Raw genomic sequence first — 19,342 nt, 5'->3', positions numbered from 1 at the left:
CCAAATTCACCATCCTTAGCTCACAAGGATGTTGAGGTTGCAGACACTACAGGAAACTATCGAGCTTGAGGGGGACTCGAACCCCAGTACGGCAAATCACCAGACACGGACGTTTCCAATAGGCCAGCATAACTCCTTGCTCTGCAGATTGTCCCAAGCACATTCTTCGAGTGAAGTTTTCCATAATAGGTTCACTTGTTAATAACTACTTGTTCTACCCATTTCGCAACATCAATCCTTTTAAAAAGATTTCTCTAAATTGTATAAAGCGTCTGTGTTGTACGATTATACATTTTTTGCTTGCAAGGTCAACCATTCTCAGACCTTGTTCACTCTTCTCCATATTCATTTCTATTTCTACAGTAATCATCCTCTTCTTGTCTCCTTAATCAATGATCTTGGTTGCCATTGTAACGATAAAAGTAACGAAGAAACGCAAAATACATTTGCATTGTCTTGGTCGTATTCTGGGTAACTTATAAACAGGGGCGCATACAGACATACACACACACACACACAAACACACACACACATATATAAATTTATATATATATATATATATATATACTATTCTGTATATATTATATAAATATAAATATAAACATATATATATACATATATATATATATATATATATATACATATATATATATATATATATATGAGTGTGTGTGTGCGTGTGTATGAGTATCTTTTTGATGAGGATGCATGTTGCAATTCCACGTCCTACTTTACAATAACTTCGAAAAGGTCCACCACAAACCGCTTTATATAAAAGGACAAACTGATTACGCTAATGGAGAGAGAGAGAGAGAGAGAGAGAGAGAGAGAGAGAGAGAGTCCGTTGGATTTCTGAGACAGAAATCAGAGAAGAAACGGTGTTGTGGTTTGCTTTAGAGAGAGAGAGAGAGAGAGAGAGAGAGAGAGAGAGAGAGAGAGAGAGAATAAAAACGAGTGCCCGTAGGAGCGTTAATTAATTGCCTCCTTTGAGATCCTACGCTCAATGCTCAAAGCAATTTGGATTTCAACAGAAACAGAATTTTAGCGGATACAGAAGAGAGAGAGAGAGAGAGAGAGAGAGAGAGAGAGAGAGAGAGAGAGAGACGCCAATCTTAATCGCGTGCACTTAACTCTTCATCTTCTTTTTAATCAAAAGCCACCTCTCAATTCCCTAACTCTATTGCCCCATTTTTGTTCTTCCTATTTTGACTCTTATTACTCTTTTCTTGCCTTTTCTAGTTTACATATTTACTTCTTAATCACCAAATTACACACACAATAGTTTGATATCATTTTGTTACCGGAAAAAAAAGGTACAGGCAGCTTTGTTGGTCAACGTTACTCAAAGGGTCAATTCTTATAACTCAAGAGAATTTACATTACGCATGGAAAAGAAGAAGAAGAAGAAGAAGAAGAAGAAGAGGATGATGAAGAAGAAAAATATGAAAAAGGGGCTCTACTTAAAAAAAAAATGCCAATAAAAACTCTATTCAGGTCATAAACTGTCAAAAATAGAATAACATTCAGATAAAAAATCGCCAAGGGCTCAGCTTAGTTCACAAACTACCAAAAAAATTCCCTTTTAGGTCACAAATTTCGAAATAAATTTCAATATAGGTTACAAATTGGAAAAACATACTCCATTCAGGTAAAAAACCAACTAAAATCAACTTGAATTTAGATCAGAAGCTGCTAAAATTAACTCAATCTAATTTAGAGACTGCCAAATGATACTAAAGTTAAGTTATAAACTGCCCTAAGGAACTATTTAGATCAGTAACTCTCAACCAAGATTATAAGTAAAAAAAAAAAAAAAAACTGCCAAAAGAAACATTTTATGTTACAAACTCACAAAAAATCCAACCTAGGTTATAAACTAATGAAACTCCATTCAGGTAAAAATTATCTAAAAAAACCACCTTAGTAATAAACTGCCAAATAAGACTGTTTATGTAAAATTTGCCAAAATGAAATACATTTAGGAAAGAATTACAAAAAGAAAAATGCCATTCAGATTTCAAACTACCAAAAAAATACATTAAGGTCACAAACTACCCAAACAAACTAAACTTAGGTAAATTATATGGACATAAACTCAGTAAAGAAACTTTTTAGGTAAAAAATACTGCTTAAAAAGACACCATTCAGAGAGGTTGCCAAAGGAAACTCCTTTGAGGTAGAAAGTTGCCAAAGGAAACTCCTTGAAGGTAGAAAGTTGCCAAAGGAAACTCCTTTGAGGTAGAAAGTTGCCAAAGGAAACTCCTTGAAGGTAGAAAGTTGCCAAAGGAAACTCCTTTAAGGTAGAAAGTTGCCAAAAGAAACTCCTTTGAGGTAGAAATTTGCCAAAGGAAACTCCTTTGAGGTAGAAAGTTGCCAAAGGAAACTCCTTAAAGGTAGAAAGTTACCAAAGGAAACTCCTTTGAGGTAGAAAGTTGCCAAAGGAAACTCCTTTGAGGTAGAAAGTTGCCAAAGGAAACTCCTTAAAGATAGAAAGTTACCAAAGGAAACTCCTTTAAGATAGAAAGTTGCCAAAGGAAACTCCTTTGAGGTAGAAATTTGCCAAAGGAAACTCCTTTGAGGTAGAAAGTTGCCAAAGGAAACTCCTTAAAGGTAGAAAGTTACCAAATGAAATTCCTTTAAGGTAGAAAGTTGCCAAAGGAAACTCCTTTGAGGTAGAAAGTTGCCAAAGGAAACTCCTTAAAGATAGAAAGTTACCAAATGAAATTCCTTTAAGGTAGAAAGTTGCCAAAGGAAACTCCTTAAAGATAGAAAGTTACCAAAGGAAACTCCTTTAAGATAGAAAGTTGCCAAAGGAAACTCCTTTGAGGTAGAAATTTGCCAAAGGAAACTCCTTTGAGGTAGAAAGTTGCCAAAGGAAACTCCTTAAAGGTAGAAAGTTACCAAATGAAATTCCTTTAAGGTAGAAAGTTGCCAAAGGAAACTCCTTTGAGGTAGAAAGTTGCCAAAGGAAACTCCTTAAAGATAGAAAGTTACCAAAGGAAACTCCTTTTTAGGTAGAAAGTTGTTAAAGGAAATTCATTTAAGGTAGAAAGTTGCCATAGGAAACTCCTTTGAGGTAGAAAGTTGCCAAAGGAAACTCCTTTAAGGTAGAAAGTTGTTAAAGGAAACTCCTATAAGGTAGAAAGTTGCCAAAGGAAACTCCTTTGAGGTGGAAAGTTGTTAAAGGGAAATCCATATACTGCAGGTCATAAATGACCAAAGAAACTCCACTCAGAAGATAATTTGTAGAAAAAATTTCTTTCAAGTCCTTCATGGAGGAGGAAAACTGAAAGAAAAAAAAATAATAAATAAATTCAGGTAAAGAACTGCAAAGAGAAACTCCATTCAAGTCCAGAACTGGCAAAGCAAATCTACATGCAGGATGATAACTAGTAAAAGAACTTCCTATACTTGTTAAAAAATAAAGAAACGGGTAAATTAATGTCAAAAGAAACTCCATTGAAGTCACTAACTGCCAAAACAAATCTCCAAGACAGGACAAAAACTATCAAAAGAACTTCTTTTACTTGTCAAAAATGGCCAAAAGATACTCACAGTGAATAAGGATCCTGGTGACCTTTTTCGTCGTGCCAATGTCGTTGGTCACCTCGCAAGTTATGTCTTCAAGGCTGCTGTCTCGTGTGATGTTGGCTATTTCCAGCTCCGTCTGGTTGATGCCAGGAACCAGCACTCCACCTTTGTACCACCTGTCGATGTTTGATAAGAATTACGTACACAGCAGTGATGAAAATCCACCACAGTCAACTATATACAGTTTACTTACATCTATAAGAGCAGTACTGGCAGAGAGGTTTAACTTGGATATACTTTGTCAAAATTTATTTTTCATTAATTCTACAGAACTTTGATCACTCAGATTTGGTTTAGAAGTACAGCTCCCATTTGTTAATTCCTTGGTTCTAAACAGTTGCAAAAGCTATAAATGAGTATCAGTTTTGGTTTAGTTAAAGTGAAAAATGTTTATAGGTTCTATCCTTATTCCATTAAGTCTGGCTGAGAAACAAATATAAAATTGTTCATCAATCAACATATACAAACTCACAAACACATATAAACAACTTACATGGATCATCCTAAAACTGGAGTGCCACCATTTGCATTAATATCTTTGACAGAACAGTGGATATATAATGAATGTAAATATCTGACAAATATCTTAAACGTTTAATAACACTATCTATTTTGAGTTACAATGTCAAGACAGATGATGAAGATATGAAAAAAAAACCCTTACCTCATCTACTCTAATTGAAACGATATTCTATTTATCTATTAATATTATTTTTTAGAGAATTCTACCTGTAGGTGACGTCACTCGGATTTGCATCAGCTGAGCACGTGAGGATAGCGGACTGGCCATCCCGGTAACCCCTACGGTCATGGCTAATTGTAACATCAGGAGCGTATCTGACCTTTAGGTGCACCTGTAATAATAATGAAAATAATAATAGTAATAATAATAATGATAATAATGATAATAATAATAATAATAATAATAAAAGCAAATATCTGCGTACACACACAAATATATATATATATATATATATATATATATATATATATATATATATATATATATATATATATATATATATATATATATATATATATATATATATATATATATATATATATATATATGTATATATATATATATATATATATATATATATATATATATATATATGTGTGTGTATATATTCATATATGTATACAGGCACACATATTTATATGTATATAATAATAATAATAATAATAATAATAATAATAATATTAATAATAATGATGATAACAATAATGATAATAGTAATAATAATAATATCTCCCCAATAAAATACACAACAAATCTCTCTCTCTCTCTCTCTCTCTCTCTCTCTCTCTCTCTCTCTCTCTCTCATATATTCCGTATGTTTGAAGTCTAAGCTATCCTCAAAATACTAAAGAGATGGAAAGCCCCTGGTTACGAGAGAATAACGGCTGAGATGATACTAGCAGAAAATGAAGTAACCCCCAGAATACTTACAAGATTATTTTGTAGAATGTGGCATGAAGAAGCAAAATGGCAAAAAAAGGGAAGACCTGACCGATTGCAATAATTACAGAGGCATCACACTAACATCAGTTGTCATGAAAATATATCGCATGCTTATTCTAAAGAGACTAGAGAAAGATTGGTGAAAAGCTGAGAGATGAACAAGCAGGATTTAGAAAAGGTAGAAATTGTACTGACTAAAGTTTCATTTTGAGACATGTACAGCAATGCGTAGAATATATAAATCCACTTTTGATGGCTTTTGTGGACTATGAAAATGCCTTTGATAGTCTGTTCATGAGCATAGCAAGTGCAAAGTTAATGTTAGTGGAGTCCTATCAAATGGATTTCCAGTGAGCAGTAGAGTACTCCAAGGGAATGTGTTGTCAACCATGTTGTTTATCTTCCTCATGGATTTTTCAATGCTTAGAACAATTGGAGATGGTGGAGAAGGATTGGACAGGATTGGTAATAGGATATTGGCTGACTTAGAGTATGCCGATAATGCTGCCATTATTAGAAGAACATCACGGGATTTGCAGTGCTTGCTTACCAGAACGAATTAAATATCACAGGAGGTTGGGTTTAAGATAAGTAGGAGAAAAACAGAGATGATGAGAACGGAATATGCAATAGAAGATGAAATATCATTGGAAGGAGGAAAGATTTAGGGATTATTCAAGAACTATGATCTCCAATACAGGGTCATTAGAATTGGAGTTTAGTAAATGATAGAAAAAAGCAAAATCAGACAATGAGTAGATTAAGTAAAATTTGTAAACTAAATCGCCTGAAATTACATATAAAGATCAGACTATACTGTATATAAGTTTAATGAGATCTGTATCACAGTATGGACATAAGGCGTGGTATGACAATAATGCAATATACAACAGAATTATTAAATTTGAACAAAGCCCTCAGAAGGATATTAGGTGTTAAATGGCAGGACAGGATTAGATATGAAACCATAAGAGAGATTACTCGAATGTCATATGCGGATGAGATCATGGTGAGGAGTATATGGAGATGGTTTGGACATGCTCTTTGCACTCCCCAGGAGAGATTATTTCACCAATCATTGAACTGGGCTCCACAAGGCACTAACAGAGTTGGAAGACCCAGGCTTACATGGCTGAGGACTATTAAGCGTGAAACATGAGGTGATGAATAGAGAGGCTTTGAATTAAAAGTTCAAGATAGAGAAGACTAGCGAAATTTAACAAAGGCCCTTTGTGTCAATTGCTAGATATATAACTGCTTGGGTAGGGGAAGAGGGAGTAGTTATACCATGGTGAGAGGGGGTACCCCTGGAGGAAAGAGGGAGGGTGTTTATGTGTGCATATCTATCTAAATATTTAGCCGTCATTTTTAACGGGTCATATACACTATACTCAATTTTTTTAATGAGGCGCATTTGCACTGACTCGTAGCGGTGCCCTTTTAGCTCGAAAAAGTTTCCTGATCGCTGATTAGTTGGTGTCATCTTGTCCAACCAATCAGCGATCAGGAAACTTATCCGAGCTAAAAGGGCACCCCTGCGAGTCGGTGCAAATCTGCCTCCCTAAAAAGAATTGCCTATAGTAATAATAATTATAATACTGATTTAATGAATACCATTATACTGATGATAATGATGAATATTCTAACAAGAAGTAGAAAAATAGATAAAACAGTCATAAACTTAGTTTTTAAATGATTTATACAGAATTCTTGATAAATATTCACTTGGTTACTCGGTGTTTTGAGAGAAGAAAGGAAATCAACTCGGTCTTGGGTTAGAATTTTCTCGCTTGAGGGTACACTCGGCCACACTATTCTAATCTATTTCTCTTCCTCTTGTTTTATTTGAGTTTTTATAGTATACATATAAAGATATATTTTAATGTTGTTACTGCTCTTGAAATAATTTATTTCTCAAGTTCATCACTTCACTTGTATTCTATTTATTTCCTTGTTTGCTTTTTTCACTGGCTTATTTTTCCTTGTTGGAGCCCTTGGGCATTTAGCATCCTACTTTTACAACTAGGGTTGTAGCTTAGCTGGCAATTTCATTGAACAGAAATAAAAGCATTTAATTAAATGTCTGAAATATGCGATTAAACTTGCAACACGTATGAAATTTTACTTTCAAGAAATGAGACTCGTTCATTATAAGGGAAATTACAATGGTGTAATTATCACACAACAACAAGAATTAAAAAATGAAATCCTACAAAATCCAGAGCAATTTTGAGATATTTGACAGCAGTATATTCAAGTACGATACATATTTAGGATAGAAAATAAACAATGACCACTTCATTTCTCTGCAACATAAACTGAGAATATTCTCCATTACAAAACTTTCTTACAACTCGTAACTGTAAGTTCATCCAATCTCCCAGATACTCTAGAGCAAGCTGTTATCTCATTGATATCATCAGCCTTTATTCCATAGAGATTACCTCAGTTTACCTTCTAAAGAAACAATAATATTTATATCAATAACAAATGTACGCAACACATAAAAAATGACGGCTAAATATTTGGATAGATATGTATACACATGCATATGCACACAGATTGAATCCTTCCCATTCCCCCTTTCCTAAGTACAACACGGCAGTATCGACAATCTATGGGAGACTGTGGTTTCTGAGTGTACCTCTCGGGATACCCCCTCTCACTAGAGTATGACTACTCCCTCTTTCCTCTACCCGGGGGATGGGGAGACTGACCATGACCATATCTATCTATCTATCTATCTATTTATCTATCTATATATATAATTATATATATAATTATATAAATAGATATCCAGATACTTTCTCTTTATTACATAGGGGAGATTCTTTCTGAATATTCCTCGCCTGTTATTCCTTGGATATTCTCAAGAAAATAACAAACTTATCATCTAGCTTATACTAAAGAAAACACATACAACATAAAATATCCCTTTCAGAAAAATCATGCCACAGAAGAATTCTCGCCTGTCATCTTCCCTTTGCTCTCCAAAGAAACCTTACTTAAAATCTTGGTGATGTTCCTTCAATGTACGGGCTAGCACACACGGGCTAATTTTCGGTTTCGTGGCGAGAAATGAAACGAATTTATATCTGTGTATACCAGCACGCGAGCCAATTTTTTATTGGCGGAGTGTTCATTGCTTCCCTCTCCACGTTTTGGTGGCACCATGAAACAGTGGCAGCCACCACCAACTGAAAAGTGTTCCATGTGCGGGAGCTTAAACTCACCTGTGCTTTGAGTGGGTCTCGGAGTGCAGGATTGGAAGTCATGCAGGTGAACACTGCATTGTGATGCTCTCTGGCGGCGTTGAAATTAAGCGTAGATTTGGCGTTACTCCTCCGTTTGTCTGGCATCATCTCCGCCGTGTACATCACGTCCCCGAACACGGTTCGACCGACGTTGTCTTGCCACTGGATCTGAAGGAAGATTTTTTTATTACGAAGAGACCTTGGAGGAAAAGGAATGGGTGAAGGTGTTAATCATGGCATGATAAACACATACTATAACAGCAAAAACAACAAAGGCAGCTGTTTCCAGTCCACTGCAGGGCAAAGGCCTCAGAATTGTCACTATTCATGTCTGAGTTTCGCCAATTTTCATCACAACGCTATCCACTGCAGATTGGCAATGGTGGGAAATTTTCTTTTGATCACTCACCGCAAACCAACCTAGTATAGGTGTCCCTAACCTATACAGCTTTGCTGATCATGGCGATACACAAACCCTTTCACCACGTTAAGGTATCCCCACACATAAGTAAACCTATACTCAATATAAAACTGGTAAATTCACAGATTGTGTAGCATGAGGAGGATATATCTTAGTACTCAGCTTATATCTTTCTAGATAAAATATTTATGACCAGATCACAATAATTGTAAGCATAATAAGATTCCAATAAAAAACTGAAAAATTCTGATGCGAGTAACTTATATACAAATTCTTCATACATGAAAAACAAATCTCAGTCCAATAATCAGTAGACTTAATAAGGACATACAGCTGCTAATTTCAACGGCCTACCCTCTAAAAAGGAAAGCTCTGGGGGAAAGGTTTCAGTGCTATATATTCAACTATAAGGCCATACAGATGCCTCTTCTAACAGCTTACCCTCTGAAAAAACGACCCCTCTGAGGGGAAAAATACCCATGATATATATACATCTACAGTTGCTTCTTCCAACGGCCTATCCTCTGAAAAACGACCTTTCTGAGGGGAAAAGTGCCCTTGATATATATATATATATATATATATATATATATATATATATATATATATATATATATATATATATATATATATATATACATATATATATATATATATATATATATATATATATATATGTATATATATATATATATATATATACTGCACATCTATAAGGCCGTACAGTTGCCTCTCCTAACGGCCTACCTTCTCAGGAAAAATAGGACTTCTGAGGGAGAAAAATATCCCAGGCCTACATACCTCAGCAGCAGGTTTCCCTCCATTGGCAACGCATTCCAGCGTGACCGGAGCGCCCTCTGTCACCGTCACGGAAGAACCCTGCAGGATTTCTGGCGACTCCGGCGGGACGTAGACGGTTAGCCTGGCCGTTTGCGACCTCACACCGGGAATGCTGCCTGACCCCGTCACCTGGCACTGGAATTGGGCGTCGTCCTCCAGACTGACGGGGCTTATTCGCAAGCTGAAGTCGCCTGATATGAGACGATTAAGACAGATGAGTGAAATGATGTCCACTGGTAGATTTTATAAAGATGATAAAAATAAGAAAAATACGTCAAATGAAGGAGTTGGTAAATGAGGTCAATTGGAAGAATAGAATAAGGATATCGACTGGAAGAATTGATAAAGTTGATAGAAATGAGAAAAACCTGTGAATCGGTGAAATTGATATTCATTTGTAATTACTGATAAGGATTTGGTAATTATGTATGCAGATTATTAGAAAAATACCTGAAACGAACAAGGCTATTCCTGGATCTCCTTTCATTTATGGTTTAATAAGTAGTTTCTACTGCATACGGCTTATACAGCGTTCCTTGGATACTGAAAAAGTATCTGGTATTGTGAGAAGCCACTTCCCAAATCAAGCTATTTGTTTTTTACCTAGATTGTCTCTTAGTTATTAACAGTTACTATCCTGAAATATGTGGCACTTTAAGAATATATTAAAAGAAACTAAATCTTCGTAGTTAGCAATTAATGTGATCAGGAAAGGAAATATGTTAATAAAATCTCAACAAATTCAAATTAGTTTACTCTATAATTATTTAACCCAGTCCTTGATAAACAAGGTTCATTAAAAAGAATGCTTATTAAAACATTTTGTATTCGACCAATTGTCAGTTCGAACAGTTGGTTTTCGAAGAAAAGTTTTTTTGTCGAGCAATTTCAATTCAAATAATTGTTTCTCGAAAAAATTACCACAAATCAAGATTAACTGTCACATGATCTAAAATAATGAAAATTTTCGTGAAGAACAATTATTCGTAACTTCGCTAAAAATATAATATTCTATTTAAAAGAGCGTTCAAAGTAATAACTACCATATAATAAGTTCCTGAGCCCAGAAAAGTAATAATAAACACTTTAATAACTGTAAACAAAGTAATAATAATAATCTGCTTATCCCATCCACATTTGATTGAAAAAAAAAATTAACACAATCTGCTTAGGCTGCAAAGAAATACCAAAAAAAAGGCGGAATTTCCTTTGACTAAACAACACTCTGAACCAAAGTGACCTCATATCATTATAACAACCTTCCAATCTAGTGTTTCATTGGCTATGGATAAAATTGGAATGAATATATATATATATATATATATATATATATATATATAGAATATTTGGAAATAAATGGTCTTTGTTTTCACTATTATCAAACAAGATCATGGAGTCTACAGATGATGATGATAATAATAATAATAATAATAATAATAATAATAATAATTATATATAGCTAATTCCTGTCTATATTCATACTATATTCCAACAGCAGTTTTATTAAAATTTCCAACTTCCAATAAATATCAACATAAAAGTAAGTCACTTTTCCTCTCAAATCCCTAACCTTCCTCATCCGAGCCAATCATCTGGTATCTCTTGAAGGCATACAGCGCCCTCTCGTTGCCCAGGCCGAAGTCATCCCTGGTCCACTGCAGCTCCCCGACCTTGTTGATGACCCGGCAGGGCATGACCACCGTCGACCCAACGACAGCTGTCTGGGGCGACGGCTCGTTGGCGAAACTTTGCAATAGCCTTTTTTGTGCCTGTGTCTGTCCTGTGATCAGGAGGAGAGCCATGGACCATAACATCCAGCTGGTTGCTATGCACTGCGTGATCTGAGGCCATGTGAGTCGGCGGTCGTTAGCAGGGTCCATCTGTTAGGAATAATGATAGGAATGAGATGATATTGATTTTGGATGAAAATTATTAACATTTTTCATAATTGATGATTATAATAGCTATAACAAATGTTTAAACAATATGAACAAAAACAGCAGGAACTACAATAATAATAACGGGACTTCAAATAATAATGAAAAGGAAAATGATTTAATTTAAAGCACGAACAACTACAGTAACAACAATAATATCAATATGTAATTTGTGATAACATGAATGATATTCCTGGCAGAAAAGTATTCGGAATCGGTACAATGCTTCCTAGAATAAAACATACACAAAAGGACACATGTATGATTTATATATATATATATATATATATATATATATATATATATATATGTATATATATATATTTATGTATATATATGTATGTATGTTTGTATGTATGTATATAGCACAGTGGTCTCTAAGGCGAAAGGAGAAAGAGAAGCTTGAGAGAACAGAATGCTGAGGTGGATTTTGAGAATATCATAGTTTGAAAGATTGGAAAATGAAGAAATAAATAGAATGGCAGGTGTAGTAAAGATAATAGATGTGATAAGAGTACCACGACTGAGATGGTTTGGACACGTGTTGAGGATGGATGGTGGGGATAGAGTGAGGAGGGCTTGTGAGGAACCTGTTTGGGGGAGAAGATCGAGAGGGAGCCAGAGAATCAGATAGTGAGACGAGGTGAAGGATGATATGGAGAGGAGAGGTTTGGTGGAAGAGAATGCCTCTAATAAAAGTCATTGGATAGGGCGCATCAGACAACCAACCCTTTAACCCATTCACTACCATTGGTGATGGAATCAAAATTTGAAAAAGGGAAGCATCTTTAAAAATCACTCAAACCATAACAAGTTGGTATTTATTGGAAAGGTCTTGATAAGAGCATTCAAATAAATATCAACAAATGATTTTTATGGTCTTGAAAGCTTCTGCTATATCAAAAGCTTTATTGAATTTAACACTAGCAGTTAAAGGGGTAATGAAAGGTTGGAAAGAAGATATATACAGCATATTATATATATATATATATATATATATATATATATATATATACATATATATATACATATATATATATATATATATATATACTGTATATATATATATATACATATGCAGTATATATATATATATATATATATATATATATATATATATATATATATACATACATATATATATATATATATATATATATATATATATATATATATATGTGTGTGTGTGTGTGTGTGTGTATGTGTGTGTGTCTTTGAGCGTATTGGTCTCATCCTCCACCAGAACTACATGGATATAACTCTTACGGGCTGCTCAAACAACAAGATCCCATGCTGGCATAAGACCAGCTTACTTTAGAACATGAAAAAGGCTTCTCAATTCCCTAAGTTAGCTGGATTTAAATTTTGTGCTCCCATTGCCAGTGAATTGATATACTTTACGTTTATAAACACAAGATTTAAATATTTTTCTCTCAATAATATAACAGAAACATATTTGCTAACATTATCGTCTGAACTTTCTTCTGACTTTCTGTAATCGCAACCTCTCATCTTTTGCCTCTAAAAACGCAAAATTATGGTATACTTAAAGGGACTATTCGGTGGATATTTTAGCGACAGAACGATAGAAAAATCTACCAAATGGGAAAACGACAAAACCTCTTATCTTTTGCCTCTAAAAGCGTAAAATTATAGTAGATTTAAAGAATATATTTGGTAGGCATTTTAGCAACAGAACTAAATTGTAGGAAAGATCTGCCAAATAGAAAAACGACAAAAGCACAAAAACTCTATAATTAAAAATCGAGCGTTGGGGAAAAATCGCGAGAGGCGGAAATTGCCATTACAAAAATTGCTTGTTGTTTTCCAATAATTGAGTGCGTCCAATCCAATTATATAGTCGCAATTAACATAATTAGTTTTAATGGCAGAACCATTAAGTGGCCTCTATTTATGAATATGATTAAACTAGTCAATGTGCTAATGACGAACATACAAATTGAATCTTTTCGAATAACAGCGATTCGGTTATTTAAAGCAATTCGTCGGACAAATGGTCAGAGCGTTTTGATAAATTGACCCCTGTCCCCCACCCTCCCGACTCCACCCCCTATGCATCCCCCCTCCACCCTACCTCTCCGATCCCCTCTCCTATCATTATCATTATTATTGTTGTTAATAGCTAAGCTCCGACCCTAGTTAGAAAAGCAGGATGTTATAAGCCCAAGAGCTCCAACAGGGAAAATAGCCCAGTGGGGAAAGGAAATAAAAATATAAATAAACTACAAGAGAGGTAATGAAAAATATAAGAAAACTGATAATCCAGTGCAAAGGCTATCATAGAAAAAGGTGAAATTACAGCATATGGGATACTAATATAAATAGCTTCCCTTAGAGTTTTTGAAAAAAAAAGTAATTCTGTTATTACTAATAGCTAAGCTAAAAACCTTAGTTAGAAAAGCTTAACCCTATAAGCCCAAGGGCTACACCATGGAAAAAATAGCCCAGTGAGGAAAGGAAATAAAGAAAGAAATAAACTATAAGAGAAGTAATGAACAAAGGAAATAGAATATTTTAAGAACACTAATAACATTAAAATAGATCTTTCATTTATAAACTATAAAACTTTAAAAAAAGAGAAAGATAAACAAATTAAAGGAATAAATCATTGAGCTTCAATTGGTCAGACGGGTAACAATCGCTGTCGGAATAAACTATCATGACCAATTGTGAATGTCCCGTATTCTCTAATTAGCTTCATAAACGACATAAATCAAAACAAGATAAATTCATTTACTGGGTTGTCGTACCTCTCCCCAGCCCCCACCTCTGTCATCCGCTACAGAGAGAGAGAGAGAGAGAGAGAGAGAGAGAGAGAGAGAGAGAGAGAGAGAGAGAGAGAGAGAGAGAGAGAGATAGGAGGGGGGATGAAGCTATCTATTGTCGGTTTTCATTTTTTTAATCTGAAAGAAAAATGGAGTTGGATTTTTCCCGGAACACCAAGTTGGCTATATATATATATATATATATATATATATATATATATATATATATATATATATATATATATATATATATATATATATATATATATATATATATTTATATATATATATATATGCATATATATTTATATATATACATATGTATATATACATATATACATATTTATATATATGTATAAATATGTATATATATATATATATATACGTATATATGTATATACAGTATATATATATATATATATATATATATATATATATATATATATATATATATTTTGTATTTAAATATCACCCCCCACACACACATATATATGTATATATATATATATATATACATATATATATATATATATATATATATATATATATATATGGGTGTGTGTGTGTGTATACAATATATATATTTATACATATCTACAACTATATATAAACATATATATACATATATATATATATATATATATATATATATATATGTATATATGGGTGTGTATGTTTGTATAAGCATACACCGTTTATGCAAAATCAAATATCGTTGAATTCCCTTTTTTATTCAAATTGGCCTACATTTATTTCTTTACATATCTATTTCCACATTTCCCAGGTCCCTCACTCCAACACATGTTCATCAAATGCCCGACTCGTATCACTGTATTGTTAACGTGGAATTTAATTGGCCTAAATACTTCCAGAAAAACTTGCGTCTTTGATCATCTAACAAAAATGGTCAGAAAAATTATAGACAGAAATAAAAAGAGGAAGAAAAGTTGTCCCATTTTCATTCATAAAAAGCAGAGCATCGTTTATATCAATGGCTCTTCACAGAATTTCGTGCTAGGTTAAGCATTTTTCATTCTTTCATCAAGATTCTTTTCCTTTTCCCTTTGGAAAGTCTATTTTAGAATTCTTTGTTGGCAGGATATATAAAGAAACTGTTCGCTTTATATTTATAAAGATTTCCTACGCCTTTGATGTCTTGTCATAATAATTTAAATGTAACACATTGAAGACTAATATCGATATCTATTTCCTGAAAGGACACGTATTTAACAAATTTTAAAACGATCATATTAATCTTAAAACGCGATTAAAGTATTGAAATGGAAAGAACACAAATTAGCACAAACTCTTGAAACCTTTTAGATTCTAAAGAAGAAATATTCGAGAGTTTACATGCAACATATGTCGGTATCTATTGGGCAATGCATTAGAGGGACACATAAAGGCCTCTAAAAGTAGTTTAGGAAATACCTGGCCAATTGGTAACAATATCTATTCAAAAACTATTACAAATAAGAATATTTCCGGCTTAGGTCTTAAGAATCTCAACATATTTTCTGAAGGACGCCATGCTGGCTAGAAGACTTTAATTAGAAAAAATATTTCACGTCATTTCCGAATATTAAAGGCGTCTTTGAGTACGTTAATAAAGAAACACACCTTTTTATACGAGCTATTGAAACTTGTCCAAACGGTAACTAGAAGCAAAAAAAATCTTCTCTTGTTTATTTATAAATTTTTCCCTACTGGAGCCCATTGGCTTATGTCATCCTGCTTTTCCAAATAGGGTTGTAGCTTAGCTAGTAACAACAACAACAACAACAACAACAACAACAATAATAATAATAATAATAATAATAATAGACCTCTTGGGCAACAACTCCGCTCGACTCTTTCCGAGGTATATTTCCAGAACAAGAACTGCTACGCCTCACTACGCATAAGTGTATGGGCGTCCAAAGTACTCCTAGAGACCAGATTCCAACGACCTTCGCCCTGGCCCTGGAGGGGTTTCACAGTGGAATTTCCACTACCCTTAATGAAGGGGTATTACGCATGGTGACTAACTCCCAACGAGGAACCACGAGGCTTATTAAGTTATTAATATATTGACTATAGAGGGAATTCGTAGGTTTTCGATATCACGAGGCTCGGCTGGTAATATACGCTATTTTATATGACCATCGTAGATAAAAACAATTCTGATTTATTAGAATATATTAAAACAGCCTCAATATGTAAATAATCTTTTGGATGTTAGATAATTTTTCCATGTAATAAACAGCAGGCGTTTGGCTATATATATATATATATATATATATATATATATATATATATATATATATATATATATATATATATATATTTATGTGTATGTATGTATATATATATATATATATATATATATATATATATATATATATATATGTAGATATATTAAAACAGCCTGAATATGTAAATAAGTTTTTGGATGTCAGATAATTTTTCCATGTAATAAAGAGCAAGCGTTTGGCTATATGTGCATATATATATATATATATATATATATATATATATATATATATATATATATATATATATATATATATATATATATATATCCTTCCGGTCACGCTTAGTGGCATTGTCCGACGTAAGACTACTCGGAGCAAAAGTATTCATACCCTGGTGTGTGTATGCATATCTATATAGATATTTAGCCGTCATTTTGGTAATGTCACATTAAAAAATTCGTCTAAGCTTAGCAGCAATTTTTTCACGTTCATCATATCTATTGTTATAACTTTCTTCATTTCTATATATCTTATTTCACACCAGGTACTACTACTACTACTACTGCTACTACTACTACTACTACTACTACTACTACTACTACTACTACTACTACTACTACTACTATCTTTTCCTAGATATTAATCCATGGTTAACAACATGACGCATTTTAAATTCTAAAACATTAATTTGAAATGTACTACAAAATCAACGTAAATTGATAATAATAATAATAATAATAATAATAATAATAATAATATTATTATTATTATTATTATTATTATTATTATTATTATTATTAAAACAATTATAATAAAATAAATTAACGATAGTAATAATAAATTTAACAAAGATAATGATAACAATTAACAATTGCAATAATAAAAACAATTGATAATAATAATAATAATAATAATAATAATAATAATAATAATAATAATAATAATAATAATAATAGTAATAATAATAATAACAATAATAATAATAATAATAATATTAATTATAATAATAATAATAATGATTATTATTATTATTATTATTATTATTATTATTATTATTAATATTATTATATCAAAGATTCTTACGCATGAAGATATGCAAACGTTCTTTTTCAACAAGATGTATAAAAAACTCACCAAGCATATTTCCATACAACCCAAACCCTCCCCCCCAAAAAAAAGAAAACAACGAAAAATCAAGTAAAATTTATAAATAAAACGAGTCAAGAGCAAATAACAAAATACCAGTAAAAATGAAAAAAAAGAAGGTACGCTCAGGCACACAATTTCCCTTCATTGTTTGTTTATTTTAACGTTGTTACTTATCTTAAGATATTTTATATTTTTATGACGTTATCCGTTACTTATTACTGCCTATATAGTTTATTTATTTCTTTATTTCCATTCCTCAATGAGCTACTTCCCCTGTTGGAGTCCTTGGGCTTATAGCATCCCGAATTCCCAACTAGGGTTGTAGCTTAGCTTGCAATAACAATAATAATAATGAAAATAATAATGATAATGATAATAATAATAATAATAATAATAATAATAATAATGATAATGATAATAATAATAATAATAATAATAATAATAATGAAATACATCGCTCCAATGTTCCATATTCCCCCAGAACAAGTCTCACTCCAGGATCCTGCTCCCTCCTTAGCCAAGGAGCCACACGACAGGTGGCAGACGGTCTTTAGTTAATTGCAGGTGTTTGTGGCCTCTGGATGTGTCTGCAAATGCCTCCTCGAACACAAAGCTGCTGTCGAACCCAAGGATAAATAGGCTACAAAAAAAAAAAAAAAAAAAAAAAAAAAAAAAAAAAAAAAGCAGCAGCGTTTACTTGGTGTTAAATATGAGTCTCGGGAATCATCAAGGTGACGAATATAAAATAGAGTTAGCGATCATAAATCCCAGGCATTATTTCATGAGGGAAAATTGAAAATATCAAACACCGTGCAGGATAATAATTATGAACTAAAAAAAACGTATAAGGAAAAGTATCTTGTATGTTTGTTCTCCAAAAATTTAGGAAAAGGGCTTAATACCTGTTTTTCCCTTTTCTACAAAAGCCAAATATTACCCTGCGACTTCCTGAGTATTACACTAATAAAATATTTCTAAAGACTTTGATATTGTTGATTGAAGATACGAGGAATCCAGCGCAAATTTTGTTAGTATAACAATGACAGTTTTTATTTCTATAATCATAAGGCTACGGTGTTTCTTATTTTACCTTAGTTTACATTACCCATATTAGTTAATATAGTTTCTTATCAAATATGACTATAATAATCAATTAACTTTGTTTATTCTTTCCTTAAACATAGATGTTACTTACTATATCAATATTATTACTGTCTTTCATAGCTACGTTACAACCCTAGATGGACGAGCAGGATGCTATAACCCTAAGTACTCAAACAGGAAAAACACCCCAGTGAGGAAATAAGGAAAGGTAAATCAGTGTTGCTTGGCAAGATTAAGTCAAAAAGTAAAGATGGATTTTTCCGAAGACTTTTCAAATCGAATGATTTTTTTTTAACCGACACATAACTACGTTAAAATAAATTAATTGCAGTGAAACTAGATATCAAAAAAAAATATATAATTAAAATATATATTCATATATAAAAGGCAACTGTTTAGAACAATTACTTGCGAAAATTTACGATTCATTGATCCTGTAAGTCCTCGTAATATACAAGGTTGCTTGAGTTTTGTGAGAGCGTCTTTAGTTTAAAGAGAGAGAGAGAGAGAGAGAGAGAGAGAGAGAGAGAGAGAGAGAGAGAGAGAGAGAGAGAGAGAGAG

General features: G+C 32.8%; 1 protein-coding gene across 1 annotated transcript in view; it reads right to left on the bottom strand.

Annotated features, from left to right (window-relative positions):
- LOC137627604 (irregular chiasm C-roughest protein-like) overlaps positions 1-19,342 on the bottom strand; it is a 52,345-nt gene that overhangs the window by 9,935 nt on the left and 23,068 nt on the right. The window contains exons 2-6 of the mRNA XM_068358685.1: positions 11,142-11,451; positions 9,533-9,762; positions 8,290-8,478; positions 4,321-4,445; positions 3,556-3,707 (exon numbers count right to left, since the gene is read on the bottom strand). Coding sequence (XP_068214786.1) covers positions 3,556-3,707; positions 4,321-4,445; positions 8,290-8,478; positions 9,533-9,762; positions 11,142-11,451 — 1,006 coding nt within the window. The remainder of the gene's footprint in view (positions 1-3,555; positions 3,708-4,320; positions 4,446-8,289; positions 8,479-9,532; positions 9,763-11,141; positions 11,452-19,342) is intronic.

Source organism: Palaemon carinicauda, chromosome 35 (genome assembly GCF_036898095.1).
Source record: "Palaemon carinicauda isolate YSFRI2023 chromosome 35, ASM3689809v2, whole genome shotgun sequence".
Classification (NCBI taxonomy): Eukaryota; Metazoa; Arthropoda; class Malacostraca; order Decapoda; family Palaemonidae; genus Palaemon; species Palaemon carinicauda.
The sequence above is the reverse complement of the archived record's forward strand: the minus strand, read 5'-3'. Positions and strand labels throughout refer to the sequence as shown.